Source organism: Melanotaenia boesemani, chromosome 16 (assembly GCF_017639745.1).
Source record: "Melanotaenia boesemani isolate fMelBoe1 chromosome 16, fMelBoe1.pri, whole genome shotgun sequence".
In the NCBI taxonomy this organism is placed as follows: domain Eukaryota; kingdom Metazoa; phylum Chordata; class Actinopteri; order Atheriniformes; family Melanotaeniidae; genus Melanotaenia; species Melanotaenia boesemani.
In genome coordinates this window covers 20661587-20682313 of record NC_055697.1, presented here as the reverse complement: position 1 = coordinate 20682313, position 20727 = coordinate 20661587, and the positions used below count along the sequence as shown (strand labels likewise).

The following is a 20727-nucleotide window of genomic DNA, read 5'->3' as shown; positions in this document are numbered from 1 at the left end:
TGTATAAATATTTATTCAAGATTAAATATTCGCTATGAAAGTTCGTATATTTTACCTTATAATATCTTAATAATCAATTATATTTTAAAATAGAATTCGTATTCATTTTAACAGTGAAAAGTAAAAATAAAATTAATATTTTTCAGTCCGTCTAAAACTGATACCGGAAGTTGTAGCTTGCTTGCGGCTACAGTGTGATATGTACACAGAGTAGATGGGAAAAGAAACAAGAGAAGCCTCAGGATTGCGACAATAGAAGCTAAACATTTGTATGATTTAGAAAGTACTAGCAAATTCTAATATTAGTGTCTAGGTTTAATTTAATTCGCGAGTTTTCTATATACTACTTCTTTCTTTTGCTCTTTTTTTTTACAAGCATACGTGTCAGCGTCGATCTTTCTTTGAGCTAGCTTGACAAGCTGTTTAACTTTGTCGCTAGAATCCACGAAACACGCTTTATAGTAAGCAAATTGATCTTTATTTGGTGGATTACCCGCTCCATTGATATGTTGCGCTGTTTTTAAGAATGTTAGAAGGAGTGAACAGTCGTTTGTCCAGTATGAGCTCATCAGCCGGGGACAGAGAACCAGGAATACCCTTGGATAATGTAAAAGAAGACATCGGTGGTCCTACCTGCTCAGGAGATTACAGCCGACACGTAAGTAGCTTGGTTAGAAGAACAATATGGTTGTACTGTGTGTGGTTGCTATATGGGAACTTTGTTCAAACTGCCTTTGGACTGACCAACATGACACATATTGCCTTTGGATACAAAGGACAAATTTGTTAATCATTTATCAAATGAAATTTCAAATTTAGATTTATTGCATAAACTTAAAGTATGATTTAAAATTTCCTTGTTTTGTAGGATAATGCAATATGCTCAGGCGACAGTGAAGTCAAGAGCAGTGCTGTTGTCAAGTACTCTGCTGCCCCACCTCCAGCGACATATGCCCTCCTGCAGGAGAAGACTGACCTGAAGCTACCACCTGCCAACTGGCTGAGAGAAAACCCCCAGCTCGGCACTGCTGGCACTACTGTTTTAGGCTCTAGCAGCAAAAGCAAGCCTTTTTCCAGGTATAACCATTGATTAGAGACAATTACTAATATATATATATTGCGTGGGGTAGGTCTTTCTGCAAGATGCTAGAAAAATGTCCTTCTATGCCTCTGACTGAGGGACCATTATTGTTGCTTCCTTCCTCAGGAGTAAGGCAGATTCATCCTATAATGCATGCAGCATTAGGGTTTTAAAAGATGGAAGCTAATGGTAAAACTGTCATGTCAAGAGATATAATGATATGTTGTTTCTAAGCGTGGAAGGAAGAGGGCTGCAGCGCTTTACTCTACTTAGCAATGAAATGTGATTTATGTTAGATGGATAGATTGACCCCTCCAGTGCTTCCTTTTGGCAGCTAACCAAATTCTTATTTTTAGTTCTCTTCACATGTTTCCCACTTGGTTAACTGTGCAACATAGAGCCTGCATGTTACTCCTTACACAAAAACTATTTAGTCAATTGAAAAATAAAAATCTGTATATTTAGAGTTACTCCACTAATCTCTTATCTTCTAGTAGATTTCTCATGTGCATTAGTCAAAATTAGTTAGCTAAATATTCTTTGATGTCTTTACTCATGTGACCACCACAGAGTTTTTCAAGATTGGTAGACTGCAGCTGACTTTGGCTGATTGAACGGTCAGCATACAATCAGAATCAGAAAACTTTATTAATCCCTGAGGGGAAGATGAATTGTTGTAACAGCAACAACAAAACAACAAGAATTTAAAAGACAAGCAATAATAAATGTCTATCTATCTATCTATCTATCTATCTATCTATCTATCTATCTATCTATCTATCTATCTATCTATCTATCTATCGTGTGTGTGTGTGTGTGTGTCTCCGTATATACAAATCTATACATGGTGCTGACTTAATAGTCAGTTCAGTCCTGAGTGTGTGTCTGTCCAGGGTGTGTGATGGCAGATGTGTTGTAGAGCCTGATATCAGCAGGCAGGAACAACATCCTGTATTGTTCCTTGAGACAGAGAGGATGGGGAAGTCATGTGCTGAAACTCCTTCTTAAACTGTCCAGTGTGTCATGGAGGGAGTTGGAGTTATTGTCCATAATTGCCAGCAGTTTTGCCAACATTCTGTCCCTAATCATCTCCTCCAGACTGGGGATCTTCATCCTGATGCCTTTTTTAAGAGTTTGTTTGGTCGGTTGGCATCCTTTGCTTTGATGCCTGTGCTCCAGCACACCAGCAAAGAAGATGGTGCTTACAACAACAGACTGACAAAACATTGTGCCAAGTATTGTGCTGCATACATTAAAGGGCCTGAGTCTCCACAGGAAGTAGAGACAACACAGACCCTTCTTGTACACAGCATCTGTATTAGTGGAAAACTCCAGTCTGTGATCCAGTTGAACTCCCAGATATTTAGAAGAAATGTTCCCTAAATGCAGGCAGGAGAGGGTGGTGGTCTATTCCTGTCAAAGTCCACCACCATCTCCTTTGTTTCTCTTTACACCACCTTACGAAGTGGTCCACCAGTCCCCTGTATTCATCATCCTGCCCGTTCTCAGCTCTCCCAACAATGGCCGTGTCATCTGCGAACTTGTGCGGATGACAGGACTCTGTGCTGTATTTAAAGTTGGCCATATAGTTGGTAATGAGGAACAGTGACAGCACAGTTCTCTGGAGCGCTCTGATGTTGCTCGTGAGATGCTCTGACACACAACTCTGCAGTTTCACAAACTGCAGGCTGCCTCAACATTATGTGCACAGTGGTTTTGAGTCTATCCTGGGAGGAATAAGTCCTCTGCAGATGATTGATTGCATCATAAACCCCAAGCGAGGGTTGATATGCAAACTGCAGAAGATCATGTGAGGTAGCAACCAGAGGCCTGAGGTGTCTCAGGATGAGTCTTGCCATTACCTTCATGACATGAGGGGTCAGCGCTACAGGCCTGTAGTCTTTTAATTCAACTGGATGGCTTTTCTTGGTCACAGGGACAAGGCATGATGTCTTCCATAGCGCTGGGACTCTGAAGGTGCAAGCTCAGGTTATAGAGGTGCTGAAGTACTTCAAACAGTTGGCTGGTGCAGGCCTTTACCTTTCTTGGACTGATGCCACCAGATCCTGCTGCTTTCCCCTGTCTGAGCTTCTCCAGCTCACTCCTCACCTGGCTGGAAGTGACATGTAAGCTGGTCTGACTGGTGGGGTCTGTTAATGAGTCTGTGATATGTGCCCGTTGGTGGACTTGGGCTAGACTGTGGGGGAAAAAAAACTGCTGTTAAATTGGCTACATTTTACTGATGTGAGTGAGTTTACAACAGCTGGCTGTTGTCTTTCCTGCATACTAACTGGAGCTCTGCCGTATCTCCTAACTGAAATTCTAGTTTTCTGGCTGATAATTAAAAGGATAATAGAGTGTTTAGTTTTTGCATATTGAAAGGAAGCTGTTCGAAAGGTTAATCAGATGCATAACAAGCTCATTGGAATAAATAGTCCTGGCATATAACTGATCTGAAGATCTTAGAATAAATAAGTTTCACATGTTGTGCGTGTGCAGAGTTGGGTCGTCACAGAAGAGCTTCCCAACCAGTGCAGCCAGAGCAGAACAACAGCTGTGCCGGACCTGTCCTCCCTGCAGCCAGCTTGTTCCCACAAGGCTTAAATGCCATGTGACATAATGACTTTCTTTAGCATCAGCGAAAGTCACAGCACATTTTTTTCCCCCAGGACCATAATGCATCTGGACAAATCACCACGTGAAGTCAAAAGCACCTTTTGTCTGAGCAGTATATCTGGGATTATACTGATGAGGCAACAGAGTTGAAAAATTAGAGTAATGTGGTACCTGAGCTGCTTGTCTGCTCTGTGTTGACCATAGTAAACAAAATGTTGTTAACCTGTTTCTTTAGCAGAGGCACACACTGCATATACAACACGATAGCTGCATTTGCCGGGTTAAAGAACAAGCTTCCCATTTGGGCATATTTAAAGTTAGACAAGAACTTAAATATTTAATTTTGAGTTTGAATTTTAGTTTCTTTTCATTTGATACTGAGCTGTTGTGGCAACACAGTTTATAGTTTTTGTTAGAGGTTGAAAGTGTTAATCTCTTTACTAACTTGTGTAAAATCCCTGATCATATGGCTCTTACTATTGATCTGAAAGCACTCACTGGTAAAGCTGTGATGATTATAAAATAATAGAAACCTGTTAATCATATAAGTCATTGCAGTTTACAATTTAATTATTTCTGTAAAATCTTTAGGACACTGTTAAACTTAAAATCCATGTAATAAATTATTACGTCACTTTATTCTTAAAGAATAACAGCCATTTATTGAAAATGAACAAATGGCATGTCCAGAGTGGAGGACAGGCAGACAAGAAGGGCGTAAGCTGTAGCTGCCAATTGGATTTATTAAATTATGTAAAATATATTTTTGTTATTGTCACCAGCTGATTTCAAACAGGCAAAAAAAAGACATTTTTGGTAATTTTGTCACCATGATCATGATGATTTCACATATGGTAATTGCTATTAGAGGATTTCATTTTTAATAGTTACTGGCCTCTTCATGAAGATCGATCAGAACTTGCTGGGGTATTCACATTAGCACACTACACACAGTTATAGTTTCAGCCAATTAAAATAAGAAGCCGTTAAAAGTTTTCCACTGCTTTACTAAAAGAGCAAATAGCAGTCCATCAGTTATGTTTATATGTGCCTTTAAGCAGATGTTTTATTGACAGATTACTCAGAAAAGGTATGTAGTTAGTTAGCACCAATCAGACTAGTTGAACTGGAGTTTGTCTTTATTGATTAAGTTCCTTTTTTATCTTTGCAGTTTTGGGATGGCCTATGACTTCATTGATTGCATTGGGGATGATGTTGATGTGGTATCAGACTCGGAGGTGTGTGGAGCTGTTCTTAAGCTATATTAGTCTTTGTCTCTGTTATGGACACATGCAGTTCAAGTTAACACTTTTTCTGTCATCTTCAGAACATCAAGAAACTTTTGAAAATTCCCTACAGCAAGTCTCACGTTAGTATGGCTGTCCATCGCGTAGGGAGAACATTACTTTTGGATGAGCTTGACATTCAAGAACTCTTCAGGAGATCCTCTCAGGTATTTTTTAAATTTATTATCATTGTCATGTTGCTAGTCACTTCTGAATACATTGTTTATTTTTTCCACATTGCACTGTAGACAGGAGATTGGACATGGCTGAAAGAGTTTTACCAACGGCTAATAGATCAGAAATGGCAGAGAAAAAAGAAAAGCAAAGAGAACTGGTATCAGAAGGCTATCCTGTCAAAGTTCCTCTACTACAGGTGAGTACTAGGCATTGCTTGAATGAGCTGGGTTTAGCATAGAAGTCAAAGATTCCATAACTTGAGGATGCATCATTTTCAGTCTGATAACAGCCTGGGTTTTCTACAGTATAAACGGGGATGGGGCTGCAGAGCCTGTATCAGACATGAATGAAGGTGAAGAGGAGAATGGAGCCGAAGAGTACAGTTCTTCATGGCCCACCACTTTCACCAGCGCCACGTCTGATGCAGAAGAACCAGATGCTTCCAAGCAGGTGCCTTATCCAGAATACAGTCATTTAGTTTTCTCAGGTTAAAAGAGCTGATTTGGGGTTGGTTTCTTTTTGTATTGAATGAATTTTATTGTAAAACAAAAATGCTGTTGTTGTTAAATGTGCAGGAAAGCGTTTCTGTGGATAGCAAGTTTGCTCTGGATCCTGTGATGTCTGTACCTAAAGAACAAAACCTCCCTACTCTCTTCAATGAAGGAGAAAACAGTCAGGTAGCAGTTTTTTTTTTCTCTTCTTGGCTGGTTTTATACAACCAGTAATTATGTCTCAACATGAATCAGCACTCTATGTACTTTTCGTGTCCCTTGTCTTACAGGGTTTAAGAAATGACTTTGTGCGAAACATCATGTGGACATTTGAGGATATTCACATGTTAGTCGGATCTAACATGCCTATATTTGGAGGTGGTCGCTATCCTGCAGTCAGTTTGAGACTCAGGTTTGAATTTTAATCCACTTTTTACTCCATTCCTTACACCAGCTTAGTTAACCAATTCACTAGAAAAAAAGATAATCTTTTAAAAAGGTTTTACACTTTCTAAATCTATGGTCTTCTCTTAGTTGTTTATGTCTGTAAGATAATACAAAATAATCTCCACACATAATGGGCTAGCAAATAAAAAGGGGACATGGAGTAAAGCCTTTTTCATATATTGGTCACTTGTAAGGGAATATGTGAAAAAGCCTAATTTCTGTGGAATATATGCTGTGATCACTGGGAGTACAAATTTATCTTGGTGGTCAGTTATTATTTTAATTTTGCTGAGCTAAGAGGGTAAACTGAAAATGTCACTTAGTAGTAATAATAACTGACTAAATTTATGTTGCACTTTTCTGCTGATGGCACTCAAAGCGCTTATATTGAGTGCATTATTCATTCCTTCCACATTAAAGTTATGTCTGTAGCCACAGTTGCCCTGGCACAGATTGACACAAACGTGGCCACCAGTCCGGCCACCAGCACCATTCATACGTATTCATGCACCATGCCCAAGGACACAACAACAGCTTGACTGGGATGAAGCGGGATGCACTTTAAATGTTGTGGCCTGTTTAAAATCATCCATCAACATCATTTAACATCTAACTCTCTGTTTTTCAGGGACAATAATAAGCCAATCAACATTTTGACGGGTATCGACTACTGGCTCGACAATCTGATGTGCAATGTCCCAGAACTTGTCATGTGTTTTCACGTCAATGGCATCGTTCAGGTGAACAATTGTTTGATGGAAAGAGTTTTGTTTGAATGATCAAGGCAAACAAATTGAAATTTACAGGTCAAGTCATCTTTATTTGTTTAGAAAGTACAAACCTGAAAGTATTACAGTGGCAGTCATCACAAAACCCCTTTAGATTTTCTAAAATGCTCGGCACACAAAACACTGGATTATCCTCTATGAAAGTCAATGTGGCAGCTGCTTGTTTTGATGACACTGGCTAGATGTCCTACAGTTCCTTTCAAAGGGACTATCACTATTGTTATACAGTTTTACTAACAGAGGCTCAAAGATAAATAAGAAGACAGGGGGATGAGTGTCAGCAACATAGGACAACAATATATTCCACTATGTCACTTATTTCATTCTCTTAAATGATCAATCTTCAAAAACTTTATTCTGTTCTTGTTTATATTTGTAAAACAACTATGAAACAACGCCAAAAAATGCATTGATGTAAGAGTAACATGGTGTTATTGTCATCCTTGTACTACAGGTACAGGTATTGGCCTGATAAACTAAATTAAATTTTTGAATTTTGACAGTTTTTTTTTAATTTCAGTAGCTAATACAAGCTAGTAATAGTCTAAACATACATGTTCTCTTGTGAGAGCCATGGCACGACTTGAGAGCCTCTGATTACTTTGTGTCTTTGTGATTTTCCTTCCAGAAATACGAGATGATAAAAACAGAGGACATCCCTCATTTGGAGAATTCCACTTTTTCTACTAGAGTAGTGAAAGACATTGCTCAAAATATCCTCTCCTTTCTAAAGTCCAACTGCACTAAAGAGGGTCACACTTATTGGCTTTTCAAAGGTGAGAGAAAAATATGTATTTAGTGAGTGTTTGCTGTACTCTGCACTGTTTTATAATGTTTTGTACTGTCACCTCTTGAATCCACAGCAAGTGGGAGTGACATTGTAAAGCTTTATGACCTTACTACTCTGTGTGAGGAGGCCGAAGAGGAGAAATATCAGAATCCTTTCACTCTTCCTGTCGCTGTGTTACTGTACAAGTAAGTGTCTGTGGTATACACAGAAGTAAATCATTTGTTGTAGGAATTTGTTTTAGCTGTGAAGTTACCGTAGTTGGTAAATGTAGTTTTTTAGTGAAGTAGATCAAGTTATAAATGCACAATATAAGGAAATAATGCATCACATAAGTAGCCGGTTTATTCAGTTTGTCTATCTGAACTAAAGTTTATTTCCTTTTCTTGACTTTGTGGTCCAGAGTTGCCAGTAACTTGATGCTGAAGGCGAGGCAAAACAGGAAGCACAATGGCACAATCAGAACTTTGCTCTTAAACTGTGTCAAACTTCTTGATCAGGAGAGGCATCCCCAGGTAGGTGGATTTGTAAAGACATTCGTATCTTTATGTCACTGTTAGAATTAGATATAGGTAAGAGTTAAGTCCAAGCTGAAAAACTCATGATGTATGTAGCATTAGGATTTAGCACTTAATAAATTCATTGTTTCAGTCTTTTTTTAAACAGTTTAAGCACCAGGTGAGACCTCTTGACTAAATCCACAAATGTAGTAGCTTTGATTTGATTAAAATGGACTCCACCCCGATCGTCTCTTTTTCTTTGTGCCCAGATCATTGCCTCGGCCCACTACATGCTCTCAGAGCTGTTCCAGCTCGACGAGCCTCCCGGAGAAGACGGAGGGGAGTCACTGCGTGCTGGTGGCTCAGAAGACAGCTACAGTGATGAAGACGGGGAAGAGGAGGAGGAGGATCTGACAGAAGATGATGAGAATGACTCCTACAGTAACTGCTCCAGGCCTCAGGATGATAGTAAAGCAGTGGCTGTGATTCGCTCTGTAGGGGAGCTGTCGGTCCCTGAGAAATACACATCGACTCACCAGATCAGAGTGAGTGACGTTCTGCCTTCTCCCCGAGACATATCAAAGAGTGGGGAGTTGATTTAACACCAAAATATGTTGTATGTAAACACAAAACAATAACCTATCATTTTTTAAAAACTCCTGCAGCCAAGTAGTGCTTTTCCCGTTTCTCAAGACAAGGAGGAACGATGCAGGCATGTCCTGAGCTACGTACTGAAGGCAAGTTTCTCTATGATGTCAAGGTTTAGAGTATATGCAATGCTGCATATTTGTCTTAATAATTTTGCCTGTTAACCGTGATTGTAGGTATGAAGAAGTACTAGTTTTTTAAATGATAGAACTCTTGAATCAAGCATGCAAGATGTCAAATTATGGGTAATCAAGATGTGTTATGAATGCAAAGGATTAATCTTAAAGAACCTCTAAAACAATGTACAGGGGTTGAAGGCAGTGGATGGCAGCATCAAGAAGGAGAGCGATCTTCCATCTGCAGACCCTAACACACCCATTCCTCTCAAATACGAGGATGTAGGCGCTAACTCAGCTCCTGAGAAAGACATCTCTCTTCTGCTTGAAAGAGGTGAGTCCACTGTTTTCATTTCTCAGCTGGTATAGTGAACTAACTCAATTATTTATTTATTTATTTATTTAGGCATAGTGAAAGTAAATAAAACATATTACAGAAGGAAGATGAAAAAAAACAACAAAAAAAAAACAAAACAAAAGAGTGTAGGCAGTAGCTAATAGCTTATAAAATGCCTACCCATTACTAAAACAATGTTACCAATTTACCATAATCAACTAAATTAACATTGAAAGAAGATTTACATCACCACATTTGATAGTAAGAGCAACATGTAAAAATTAACCACATAATCTTTTGCATTTAATTTATCATGATACTTTATTATTATATCATTTATGTACTTTCTTTTAAAGGATTTCAAAGTAGAACTCACTTGTAAATCATCAGAACAACTGTTCCACAGTTTGACACCAGTGAAACTTAACATTTGTCTGTACCTTAGGTTTGCTAAACATTTAATTTTCTCTAAGTTCATAACACTTCTCCCTATTTTTAAACAGCCTCTGGATACAGAATGGCAATTGATTAATATTAACTTTATACATAATTTAAATAGTGTTGTAATCTGCTAGATCTCTGAATTTCAGTATGTGTAACTGAATGAGTAATGGATTTTTTGGTTCACAATACTTTTTTTTTACAAATTATACGAATGGCCTTCTTTTGTAGTAAGAAAACTGAATTTGTGTTTGTGTGATAAGTGTTTCCCAAATCCCTACACAATAGGTCATATATGGAACAATCAATGAGTTATATAGAATAAAAAGTGATTTCTCACTCAGATAGTCCTTTACTTTGTACAGTATTGCAATGGATTTTGACATCTTGGTTTTGACATAATGACATAACTTAAATTTTTTCTGGTCTTTCTACATATGCGAAATCAGTTGAGCCTGTGCAGTCCGACCAGAAGCACCCAACACGCTCAGGGATGATCCCGGGATCCTGGCAGCACCGTATGAAGCTTCAGCTTTTCCTTAAAGCCTCCAAAGCCTACTACGTCCTGTCTGACGCAGCCACTAACCTGCTCAAGTACGGGCGAGCATTACGCTACATCAAACTATCGCTGCAGTGTTACGGTGAGATCATTTAAATATTTTGAGGCTTTTGCTTTTCGTCAGTGTCATGTTTTGTTTAGGCTTCTTCTTTTAATTGGACTCTTGTGGCCATTTTGCTTGTAGCTTGTAACAGCCGTAATTAAACGTTCTTCTAATATTAATGAATATTGAAATAACTACACATCAAAATGCATTTCTTTGTTGAAAAACTACATTTTTAGCTTGATTGTCATTGCAAAAAGGGACTTTAATGTTTTGCAAAGCTATATGGTTTTTATACACTTTCTTTATCCACTCTCTCAGATGCTTATTGTTCAGTGAGTGGAGCACTGCACCCACAAGTGCTTCACTTTCACAGCCAGTGCCTGTCTCTCTGTGGGGACATCCAGCTGATGTTGGCTCAGAATGCCAACAATAGAGCAGCTTACCTGGAGGAATACAGCTATCAGACCAAAGAAGACCAGGAGCTCCTGCACAGCCTGCACAGAGAGAGCAGCTGTCAGGGTCAGCTACTATATCAATCATAACAAAATCATTATTTTTTTGTTATGTATCATTCCATATGTTCATTATTTTGTTTTCTACCCATTAGCCTTCAGCATGGCCACAGACCTGGCCATGGACCCTGAGTACCAGCTGTTTGTTAGCAGTAAATGTTATGAGGCAGCGTATGAACTGCTCGTCTCTGAGGCCTTGAAAGACCATACTTCAGATCAGCTGTCTCAGGTTCTCAAAAGGCTTGGCAACATCCGTAATGAAATGGGAGTCTATTATATGAACCAGGCTGCAGCAATGCAGACCGAGAAAGAGGGTACGTAGTCACACCTCTTTTTTTTCCCCTAAACATTTATGTATGTACTCCTTATTTGCTTATCATTAGCTATGCCCGAGTTATTTTAGGATATATATATATAATTTTTTTCCTTTGTTCTGCTTCTAGTGAAAAAGTCAGTGTCCACAGCAGAGCAGGAGTTGTGGAAAAAGAGTTTCGCCTTCTTTGAGAAAGGAATGAAGGACTTTGAAGCCATCGGGGACAGCACCAACACCGCCTTACTGCTGTGTAATACAGGCAGGCTGATGAGAATCTGTTCTCAGGCCCACTGCACCATCTCTACCAATGACAGCAGAGGAGAGTTCTCACCTGAAGAGGCTCTTTACTACAACAAGGTTTCTTGTCAGAACTCCTCTTTATTGTTTTTCCTGCCGTTTTCTTAAGCTTATTACCAGACCATTTTCTCTAATGCTATTGTTTACCCCAGGCCATAGACTATTATTTACGAGCTATGAAGGCACTGGGAAGCAGAGAGAACCACTCAGCAGTGTGGGACAGTGTAAACTGGGAGTTATCCACTACCTATTTCACCCTGGCTACACTTCTGCAGGATTATGCCCCACTGTCCAGGAAGGCCCAGGAGCAGGTGAGGTTATACAATACAATCATTAGAATAATAATTTTTTATAATCTTAAATAACTAAGAAAATCCCAAGAACACTTGAAACCATTCATATTTTATTATTACTCATAGCTGTGAAAAGCGTGATCACACTTGAAATAATCGGTCCCTGTTTGTGTCTTGCCAGATTGAGCGAGAGGTGACAGAGGCCATGATGAAATCCCTGAAGTACTGCGACCTGCAGACTGAGTCGGCCCGTCAGCCGCTCTACCAGTACAGAGCTGCCACCATCCACCACCGCTTGGCCTCCATGTACCACAGCTGCTTTCGCAACCAGGTGAGATTGAGTCTTAGGAAAACAATATGAAATAATTTTATTTAAATATCTTGTAGCTTAACCTCTTTCTAATAAGAATAAAATGTAAAGTCTGTATTTTATATGTACAGCAGTAAGTTATTACTGATGAGTTTCTGGCTGTAACTGTGTGACAGGTGGGGGATGAGCACTTGAGAAAGCAGCATCGCAGCCTGGCAGAGCTCCACTACAGCAAGGCTGTCTCTTTATTCCTCAGCCTTACAGACGCACCCTGTGAGCTGCTCCGCACATTGCTGGAGAGGGTGGCTTTTGCTGAGTTTACAATGGCAGGTGAGCACTTTTTTTTTATCCAGATGAATAAATAACAAATGAAATTGGGGACAAAGTTTGGTTGTTTTTGTGAGAGGATTGAAACAAAGAACACAATAACATTCCTTTTCAAAGCTTCTTACAGTTGTGCTGCGTCTTGTGCTTCCACAGGTCAGAGCAGCAGTGTGGCTAAGCTGAAGAGCCTGACTGGAGCAATGGATATCATGACAGAAACCCGCCATGCTTTCCAGCTCATCTCTAAAGAGCTGCTGGAAGAGCAGGAGGTGGTTAGTTTCAGAGAGCGAATGCTGTGCCAGTTAACTGTTTCTGATCATGTGCGGTTATTTACACTGGCTTTTCTTTTACATCTCATCCTGTAGTCTTGTGATCCACCTGCTGCTGAATCAGCTGACTCTCCTGATGTAGCCAGTGGCTCCATGTCTGGACTAGATCTCCAGGAAGTGATTAAATTAATCAGTGTATTTGAGCCAAGTTTCTCCTTCCTGCTGCTGCAGGTCATCAAACTAATGACCACAACGAAACGGAAACCAAGGTGAGCAGCAGTCTAAAACTCTGCAAGTCTCTTTTGCTAATGTGTTTTTCACCTACAGTATCATCACTCCTATTTTTCTTTTTTGTGTGTGTGTTCCAGCAATAAGGATGAGGAGATGCTGAAAACCTACAAGAACGTGTATTCAAAGCTCCTGCGTGCTGAGAAAAATGCACCACTGCTCAGTCGTGTTGAGCTCTACATCGACCTGTTGCAGCAGCTGACAACACAAGCAGGAAGCGACGGGTCAGGGACACAGAAATCATGATCAGTAAAGTTGTTACAGGAACCGACAATGTAAAGTGAAAAGGTATCAACACGCACAAGCTCAGGCAACATAGTTAAAACTTTGAAGTTGCGTTCACCCTGCGCCTTTAAAAAATGTTCAGCATTTAAGTTACAGGATTTGAAGTGTGCATTTTTTTGTGAAAACTTGTAAATTTAGAAGATATTTTTTTTTTTTTAAATTGCTCAAATGGTTATGAGTCACACATGAAGTTTTGATGTGAAGGGTTTTTTTTTTTTTTGACCATACCAAACACCAGTTAAGTGGGTATTTTTAAAATTATTTTTCTGTTTACAGAAAAACGTCCCATATTTGAAAGCTGGTACTATCATAAATGGAGATGCAGCATTTAGCACAAGTCCAGAGTAATTTTATTATAATTGGTGTTTTTGATATTCAAGAATACCGTGACTAGAATAAACTGAAGTGTGACTGATGGGCAGAAATTTGATCCGTTGCGTAATTTGCTTTAAAAACAGTGTGCAATACTTAAGCAGCATTCAATGCAAACTCATAAGATGAGTGTTTCCATAATGCTGTATGTAAAAATGTGAATTTATATCAGCATGGTTTGCTATGAGAAATAAAGACTTTACACATTGGGTTTGTTTTATTTCCATAAAAATCCATATTTCTCTTTAATGTGCTCCTTGGCAAATACAGCACATTTAATCAACCCTTGTGAAGGTAGAATTTACTTTCATGTCTGTGGACAACAGATGTGCAGGATGATCATATAACATCCTGTTTATATGGAGACACTGAAGAGAGGACACTATGTTTTCACTGGTTTTAGTGAACAGGGTCACCATACTGTTAATGAAGTGAGTCCACAGGAGATGGAGCTGCAGACGTGTCCAAACTGCCCACGCAGCTCATTTATCAGGCCCAGCCCTTGGGTAGCTGATTATTGAGCAGTTCAAATCACACAGAAAAAACAACAGGACCTCATAGTCTACAACACAAACACGACTTTTTAGTAATAATACTTTTTATTTACTAAGCACCACATTTGTAAAAACAGATCTGAAAGTGCAGCGCAGTAATCATATAAAGTGTTAAATGGCAAAAACAATTACTGTAAAACCAATAAGTGTTTTATAAAAATGAGCTTTTGCTTTCGTTTAATATATTAGAGAATTTTGAATCACTATTGAAAGAGAAACACGGAACATGGTGTGATTAAAAAAAAAAAAAGATTGTGGCACAGATAAAACAAAGTAACTCCTAAAAAAAGAAAAAAATGTGAATACTCAGGAATCCAGATGCTGTGCTGCAGTCAAGTCCTGATGATTATTTAATCATAGCTGAGAACTGAGAACAGTGGCTCTGTCAGTCACTGTATGACACATCGCTCAGATGTCTGGTTCTCCTGAGCTTCCTCTCGTGATGGATGTTTCTCCTTTTGATAAGAAGCTCCATGATTCAAAATGTTTTGCAGGATGTCTCTGCTCTCGCTGGGTGGTAAGTTGTAGAAGAAGTACAGTGGTGTCATCTGGATAAACCTGCAAGTGGACAGGAAAATGTCTTGAGCACAAAAACATCAGTTTTAGCAAAATTATGTTTGATAAATGTAATTATTGTATATTTAACTTCAAATAGCAAATCTTCAATCTAGTAAAGTTTTAAGTGACACCTGGTTTAGTTGGAAAGAAGACCTAGACTCTTCATTGTTTTACTTCAGTGAACGTCCACAAATTGTGGAACTTAAAAAAAAGGACTACAGAATTTTCACTTTCTCTGTTTAGCTGAAGCTCTACATTCTCATGAATCTGTGCAATCCTCTTTCCAACTAGCAGATACTAGAGAACAGGATTGTATTTTCTCCCCTCACTACCAGAATGACTAGCCTCTGTTGAACTGGGGCTTTACTAATGGTTCAGAAGGAAAGGGGAGTGTGTCTGTCTGATTACATTTAAGCCTCTTGCAATGCGAAGATACTAGGTTTTCTAATCAGTGCCTTAACGTAAGACACGGCAGTGTCTGGTTAATGAAACTGCCTTATAGCCAGTTATGAAAATGAAAGTCTTACTCTTCTGGTGTTATCTGGGTTACATTGCGGAGGCAGTTGTCTTCTGAGAATGTGTGCTCATGGAACAGGACCCACTCTGGCAGGCCCAGCTTTGGCCTCTTAGCTCCATAGCCAGACAGAGGATGGATCTGTGCCACATGCTTATGGGTCAGAATAAAGTAGTTCCCCGATCCGTCCACATCTCGTGCCACCTGAGGGGAAATCAGAGCCAAAGCAGGAGTTACTACGTAAGAAGACTACTGGAAAAGAAAAACAGGATTACAGACAGAAAGTGCATCATTATTTGGTTTTGTCCTATTATATGACTATTCATTGGGAAATACTTGGATGAATTAAGAGTTTTCTGGAGTTATAATCAACCTGCATGAAGAAACCTGCAAGAAGGGCTCTCTTAATGTTGACAGTGTTGCTTTGGGAGCCAAAGGCAGGCACTGAAATGGGCAGCTCGATCCTCTTTAGAGTGTCAACAAGCTCCACACAAAGAGCGTCGGCCATGAGCAGAGCAGTGTGGTTCAGGAAGAAATCCTGACACCATTTCTCCTCATTACAGCCTGACAGAGGAGGGAGAAAACACCAAAGAACAAAGCCAGAATCAGGGATGAATCAGAATAATAATAAATGAGTAAAAACTGTATTTTTGAGTTTTTTTTTATCTTTTCTATAAGGCTTTACTGTTAGTATTTTCTAATAAACTGATGTGAATCTACACTTTTAAATCACTGCAAACACCTTCAAGTTAGAACTATTTTTCTTATCATCTGTGTATGTTTATAATGCTCTCTAAGCTCACATGGGTTCTGCTGGCACTGTTTGAAGGCCTTGTAGATATTGATAAGGGTGAAGTGGTCTCCCTCCGGGTGTTGGAACTTCATATGGCACTGGGTTGCTTCAGGCTTCAGCTCCACAGGGGGGACCACGAAGCAACTTGGTGCTAAAAAAAAAAAAAGAATTTGGTGACAACTGACAGATCATGCAAATATGCTTTTGTAGATTTGTCCTGATGTTACCTGTTAGCATAGCAGCGATGATGACCACCTCGCTGACACAGTCAAATTCACAGGAGGCCAGAATAGTCTTGGCCATCTGGGGCTCCAGGGGGAACTCAGACATGATGATGCCCATCTCAGACAAGTTGCCATCATTATCCAGAGCAGCTAGGTAGTCCAGTTCCTCTAAAGCCTGCATGAGACCTCCAGGGTCTGGGTTGAAAAGGTTTTTAGATTATAATGCTTAACATTTTACTGTGGTGAAAAATTGTACAGGAAAACATTAAACACATCCCCGGCTGAACTAAGTAGATGTGCTCATAACAGTGTTAAACAGTATTTAAACAGGAAGATTATTAACTCTGTACAAATACACTGTGACTATACAAAGTGGTGACCTAGTGGTACAGTCACACATATAAACTGGCAGCCTGGTGGGAATGCTCAGAGTGAATGGACAGCTGCAGATTAGAGACTAATCCTTACCAACATCTGCCATGCACCACTATGCAAAATGAAAAGTCTTTCACAGCACAAATGAGGGCTTTAAAATTCTGTTTTCTTGTAACAAACATGTTTTTATACAACAATTATGGGAATACTGGACGTTGTATGCTGCCTGTTATCATCTACTCTTCCTCACGCCAGCACCAGCAAATCCACAATCCAATCAGCTAATGGGAGGCTCAGTGTGTGTGTGTTTGTGGGGGTATATAAATCTGTGAGAACAAAAGCACATGGAAGCAGGTCAGCTTGTGGAACAGGAGCTGTCAGTTCAGCTGAAGCATGGCTCATTGCCCTCCAATAAAAAAGTTCCTGTCTGTTGTAGCAAAAGGGAACAAACTGACTGAAACACCCAAATTCATCCCCCCAGGATGCCAATCTTGGGGATGCCAAAAGGTTTTGGTGGTGCAGCTCATCAAATAAACACCTTGTTTTAATAAAAACAAACAACAAAAGAAGTTTAGTTTCATCTTAATCTCACCTGGCCTGTCGATAAAGTCGCAGTGGCCCAGTCCAGCGATCTCCATCCTCTTCAGGAAGAGCACAGTGGAGGTGAAGTCCGACTCCACAATACGTGGAAGAATCTCGGTAGGAAGTTGTCTCTCCTTTGGGTACAGACAAAAACACTTGCCTACAGGATAGACAAATCATTTTTAGCTTAGGGAGTAACATTATCAGATTTAAATGTGAACTGTTTAGTAACCGTTGGCAACGTCTGACCTGTTGGACCTGCCAGATGTCTGCGACATGCTGTTTGACTTGTGCTGACTGGCTGGATGATGACTGAGTTTGTTCTGATCCTGGGGTTGTAGACCTGCAACAGAATCACAATCAGTTCACCTCATTTATATAGAGATGTCCACTACATTTACCCAATTACTTAGTTCCTAAATAAGTATCTCAATAGATCTTATACATAAAGCTAATTCATGAAGGACTAAAGTATTTATGTTTGTGTAATTCATTAAATCTTTGCTTTTCAGTGTTTCAAAAAGAACTTGATGCAGATAACAACAAAAAATGTTCAGAAACTCATCTTAAAACCACATGGAGGGTTACATCACCATTCCACTCATCATTTAAATCAATACCATACTTATTATTATAAAACCTGAATGAAACCTACAGCTTGATTTATCACTTTAGAACTAAGTTCCTGACACAAGTCTAGTAATCACTAAAGCCCAAACTTACATATCTTTTCTCAAGCCCGGCATCTATAACAAAGCTGATTGAGCTAACATCCCAGAAAAAGTCCTCGTTTGGGCTGGATGTGAGGAACACTCTGCGTGTCCGGACAGCTGCTTCCTGCCTCATGATGGGCAGATTCCCATGTTGGCCAGGATGCACAGCAACTGGCAGCAGCTCACCCAGATGAGGAGGTAAACTGTGTCCCTCATGACATAGAATATCATGGGCTAGATCAATTTCCTTTTTAGGGAGTACACAAAGAATACAAAATCAAATACACATGTTTTTAGGATCTCTGGTTTCATCCATGGTGCAATGTTGATTTTTTTTTACCTGTGTTGTCACCAGAAACACAATCACATCTCCCTGCTTCTTAGAGTGATGGATCTCCAACACGAGATGGAGAGCAGAGCAGAAGTAACTGTCACCTGTGGTGTTGTACACCACCTCCTCTGCACCCAGAGTCTCCAGATGGATCACTGGAACTGCTGACCCAGTGAAGTGAACCAGGTGCTTGGGGCCTAGCTCAACAGCTGAGAGGAGGACCACACGGAGCTCTGGCCTCTGAACAGCGATGTCCTTCAGCAGACCCAGAAGGACGTCGGTGGCTACAGTCCTCTGATGGGCCTGATCCACAACCACCACACCATAGCGCTCAAGCAAAGGGTCTGACATCATCTCCCTTAGCAGCATATCATCTGTGCAGTATCTGTTGGGGATGATGAAATTATGGGAATTAAATACAAATGCACGTTCACTTCATTATAGACTGAAATAAGTCCTCAGGTTTCTGCTAGTGTAATCCTGCAATGAAAAGGTGAATTCAACATACTTGGTGCGACATCTTAATGAAAAGCACTTTGCCTATATTTGCTGTAATTTACTCTAATAAAATTGTGGAGTAGACCCCTTCTGCACTTTTTGGCTGCCTGTTTATCTCATCCCCCACTCCTCAGTTTACTGAGTTTCTTTGTTCCCCAGCTAACTTATGAGGGACCAACATAGTGAGTGTGACATATGGGTCGACAGGGAGCCAGGCAGCTGTGGCGGAGCCCCTGAAAAGAGCTCCATCAAGCCTTTTGTTCACCTCTCTCCTGAGAATAAGAAAAGGCGGGGTGATTTAGCAGTGCGTGTCATGACTGTGCAAGAAGAGAGAAAAATTCAGATAGACACAGGATACATCTGTCAGAGTAGGAGGCAAAGCTTTTCCAGACCTGAGGACTGTCTCGTTGGTGCAGCACGTTTCCAAAGGGATACTGTATCCGACTTCATGGCCAATGTTGACATCCATCTCATCAGCCACTCTCAGGGCGAGATCTACAGCCTGTTGTGAATGAATCTGTGTACAAACCACCATGCCATGCTGGAACTGGACTGACAGGCAGAATTCAGCACACCATTGAGGAATCTGTATGAAAATAAGAGTGAGATGAGCTCTTTCATTAAAGATTCTGTCCTACTAAAAAAAAAAAAAAAAAAGGTTTAATAATTTCCTGAAAAAAACTTCAATCTACTCTTGCATTAATAAAATATGGAATGTTTTTGAAGGCAATGCGATTTCAAATCTCAAACACACCACAGTACTCACTTGAGAGCTCCTTCCAGTTTTGGCAAAGCCACTGACAACAACAAACTGTCCTTTGGCCAAAGTATCCAAAAATTCACTCTTTGATTTCCACACTGGCAGCTCCTTTCTCTCTTTTAGCAGTGTGTAAAACCTAGAGGAGTAAGGCAGTCCATCAAACTGATTTAGCTCCAAGATGTCATCATATTCTTTGTCTCCTTGACTCAAAGCTTCTGAGACTGAACAACAGGGGGATTTTCCCTCTAAATAGTCCTCTCCATTTAAACTGCTAATGTCCTGCGCCATCACAAATTAGCTCCCAGTCGGTCTGTTTTCGACTTCATTTACAGATCCACACAAATTAAGTTAGAAAATTTCCAGCTCTTAGTAAGTGTTGGACAGCACAGAGTCCGCCTCTGCCGAGTGAAGCCAAATGAAAGGCTCACTGGGCGCCCAGCCCAGTGTTGTCATGTGGCCACTAATCCCACAGAAGCAGTCATCAACAGATGACACACACACACACGCACACACACACACTGGTGTGAGACTTTTCTGATATGTTGCTTTCCAGTACAACAAGGAAAAACACTACAATGTTTGCAGCTTTATTAAAAGAAGAATTATTTCCCTTCAGGGTTAATTAGTTCTTCTGTTTTTCATCTGTCTGCTGATTGTAATTAATTAATCCAGCATCCACAAAACTAATGTACTTTTTATTGCACTTTAAATGGACTGCTTTTGATTTATTTTAAATTTTCCCATGGCTCAGTTCCAACAACATAGCCAACTTTAAAAGAACATGAAAATCATAAACATTAATAAAGTAGATCAAAATTACATTATTACTTCCATTTAAATATGCATGTGCAATTCAGTGTGAATCACAATATTGAGTTAAGCTGGAAATTCACTAAAGCCAGTACTTTTATTTAAAACTGCGTTCTGGTTTATGCCCTACTTTGTTGTTTTTACATGATCAGTACTGATGTCAAGCAACACAAAATTCAGATTTTATCTTGACTTAGTGACTGACTATGTTACTGACCGTTATCCAAAACCTAGGGGAAATTTGGGTTTGCATTGAGAGCATGTTATGGAAAGAGAATTTGGAACTTGTTGTAATGACTGTTGTTGTCCAAAGGATGGCAGTGTTAAACAAGCTACAGAGTCCAAACTCAGGTAAACCATGAAGCAGACTTTACCTCAGACACACCCAGAGAAAAGGACATTTAATTAGCTTAAACTATTTTCCTGAAAAAT

General features: G+C 39.8%; 2 protein-coding genes across 5 annotated transcripts; one reads left to right on the top strand and one right to left on the bottom strand.

Moving 5' to 3' along the window:
- The first annotated feature begins 171 nt into the window (after positions 1-171).
- On the top strand, positions 172-13792 carry edrf1 (erythroid differentiation regulatory factor 1). 3 transcript variants are annotated; one of them, XM_042010680.1, is made up of 25 exons: positions 172-658; positions 869-1077; positions 4869-4935; positions 5025-5150; positions 5232-5356; positions 5466-5610; positions 5736-5837; positions 5942-6063; positions 6727-6838; positions 7515-7662; positions 7750-7861; positions 8077-8188; positions 8443-8718; positions 8839-8910; positions 9130-9271; positions 10165-10356; positions 10639-10839; positions 10928-11146; positions 11300-11502; positions 11595-11753; positions 11917-12066; positions 12222-12375; positions 12526-12641; positions 12735-12907; positions 13007-13792. In XM_042010680.1, exons 1-25 carry the CDS (start codon positions 527-529, stop codon positions 13170-13172), a joined length of 3735 nt encoding a protein of 1244 aa, XP_041866614.1. In that variant the 5' UTR covers positions 172-526; the 3' UTR covers positions 13173-13792. The 3 variants fall into 3 exon arrangements, with proteins under 3 accessions (XP_041866614.1, XP_041866612.1, XP_041866613.1); XM_042010678.1 differs by having other exon boundaries at positions 173-658; positions 11276-11502; XM_042010679.1 differs by having other exon boundaries at positions 174-658; positions 11276-11502; positions 12526-12638.
- Positions 13793-14357: 565 nt separating this feature from the next.
- On the bottom strand, positions 14358-19928 carry dhx32b (DEAH (Asp-Glu-Ala-His) box polypeptide 32b). Of its 2 annotated transcripts, XM_042009619.1 has the most exons (11): positions 19492-19928; positions 19118-19311; positions 18237-18612; positions 17907-18143; positions 17433-17526; positions 17194-17343; positions 16230-16421; positions 16013-16153; positions 15583-15773; positions 15223-15413; positions 14358-14695 (listed from the first exon to the last, which is right to left on the bottom strand). In XM_042009619.1, the coding sequence occupies exons 1-11, from the start codon at positions 19771-19773 to the stop codon at positions 14527-14529; spliced, it is 2217 nt and encodes a 738-aa protein (XP_041865553.1). In that variant the 5' UTR covers positions 19774-19928; the 3' UTR covers positions 14358-14526. The 2 variants fall into 2 exon arrangements, with proteins under 2 accessions (XP_041865553.1, XP_041865554.1); XM_042009620.1 differs by lacking the exon at positions 14358-14695 and having other exon boundaries at positions 15244-15413; positions 15597-15773.
- Between the last annotated feature and the right edge of the window lie 799 nt (positions 19929-20727).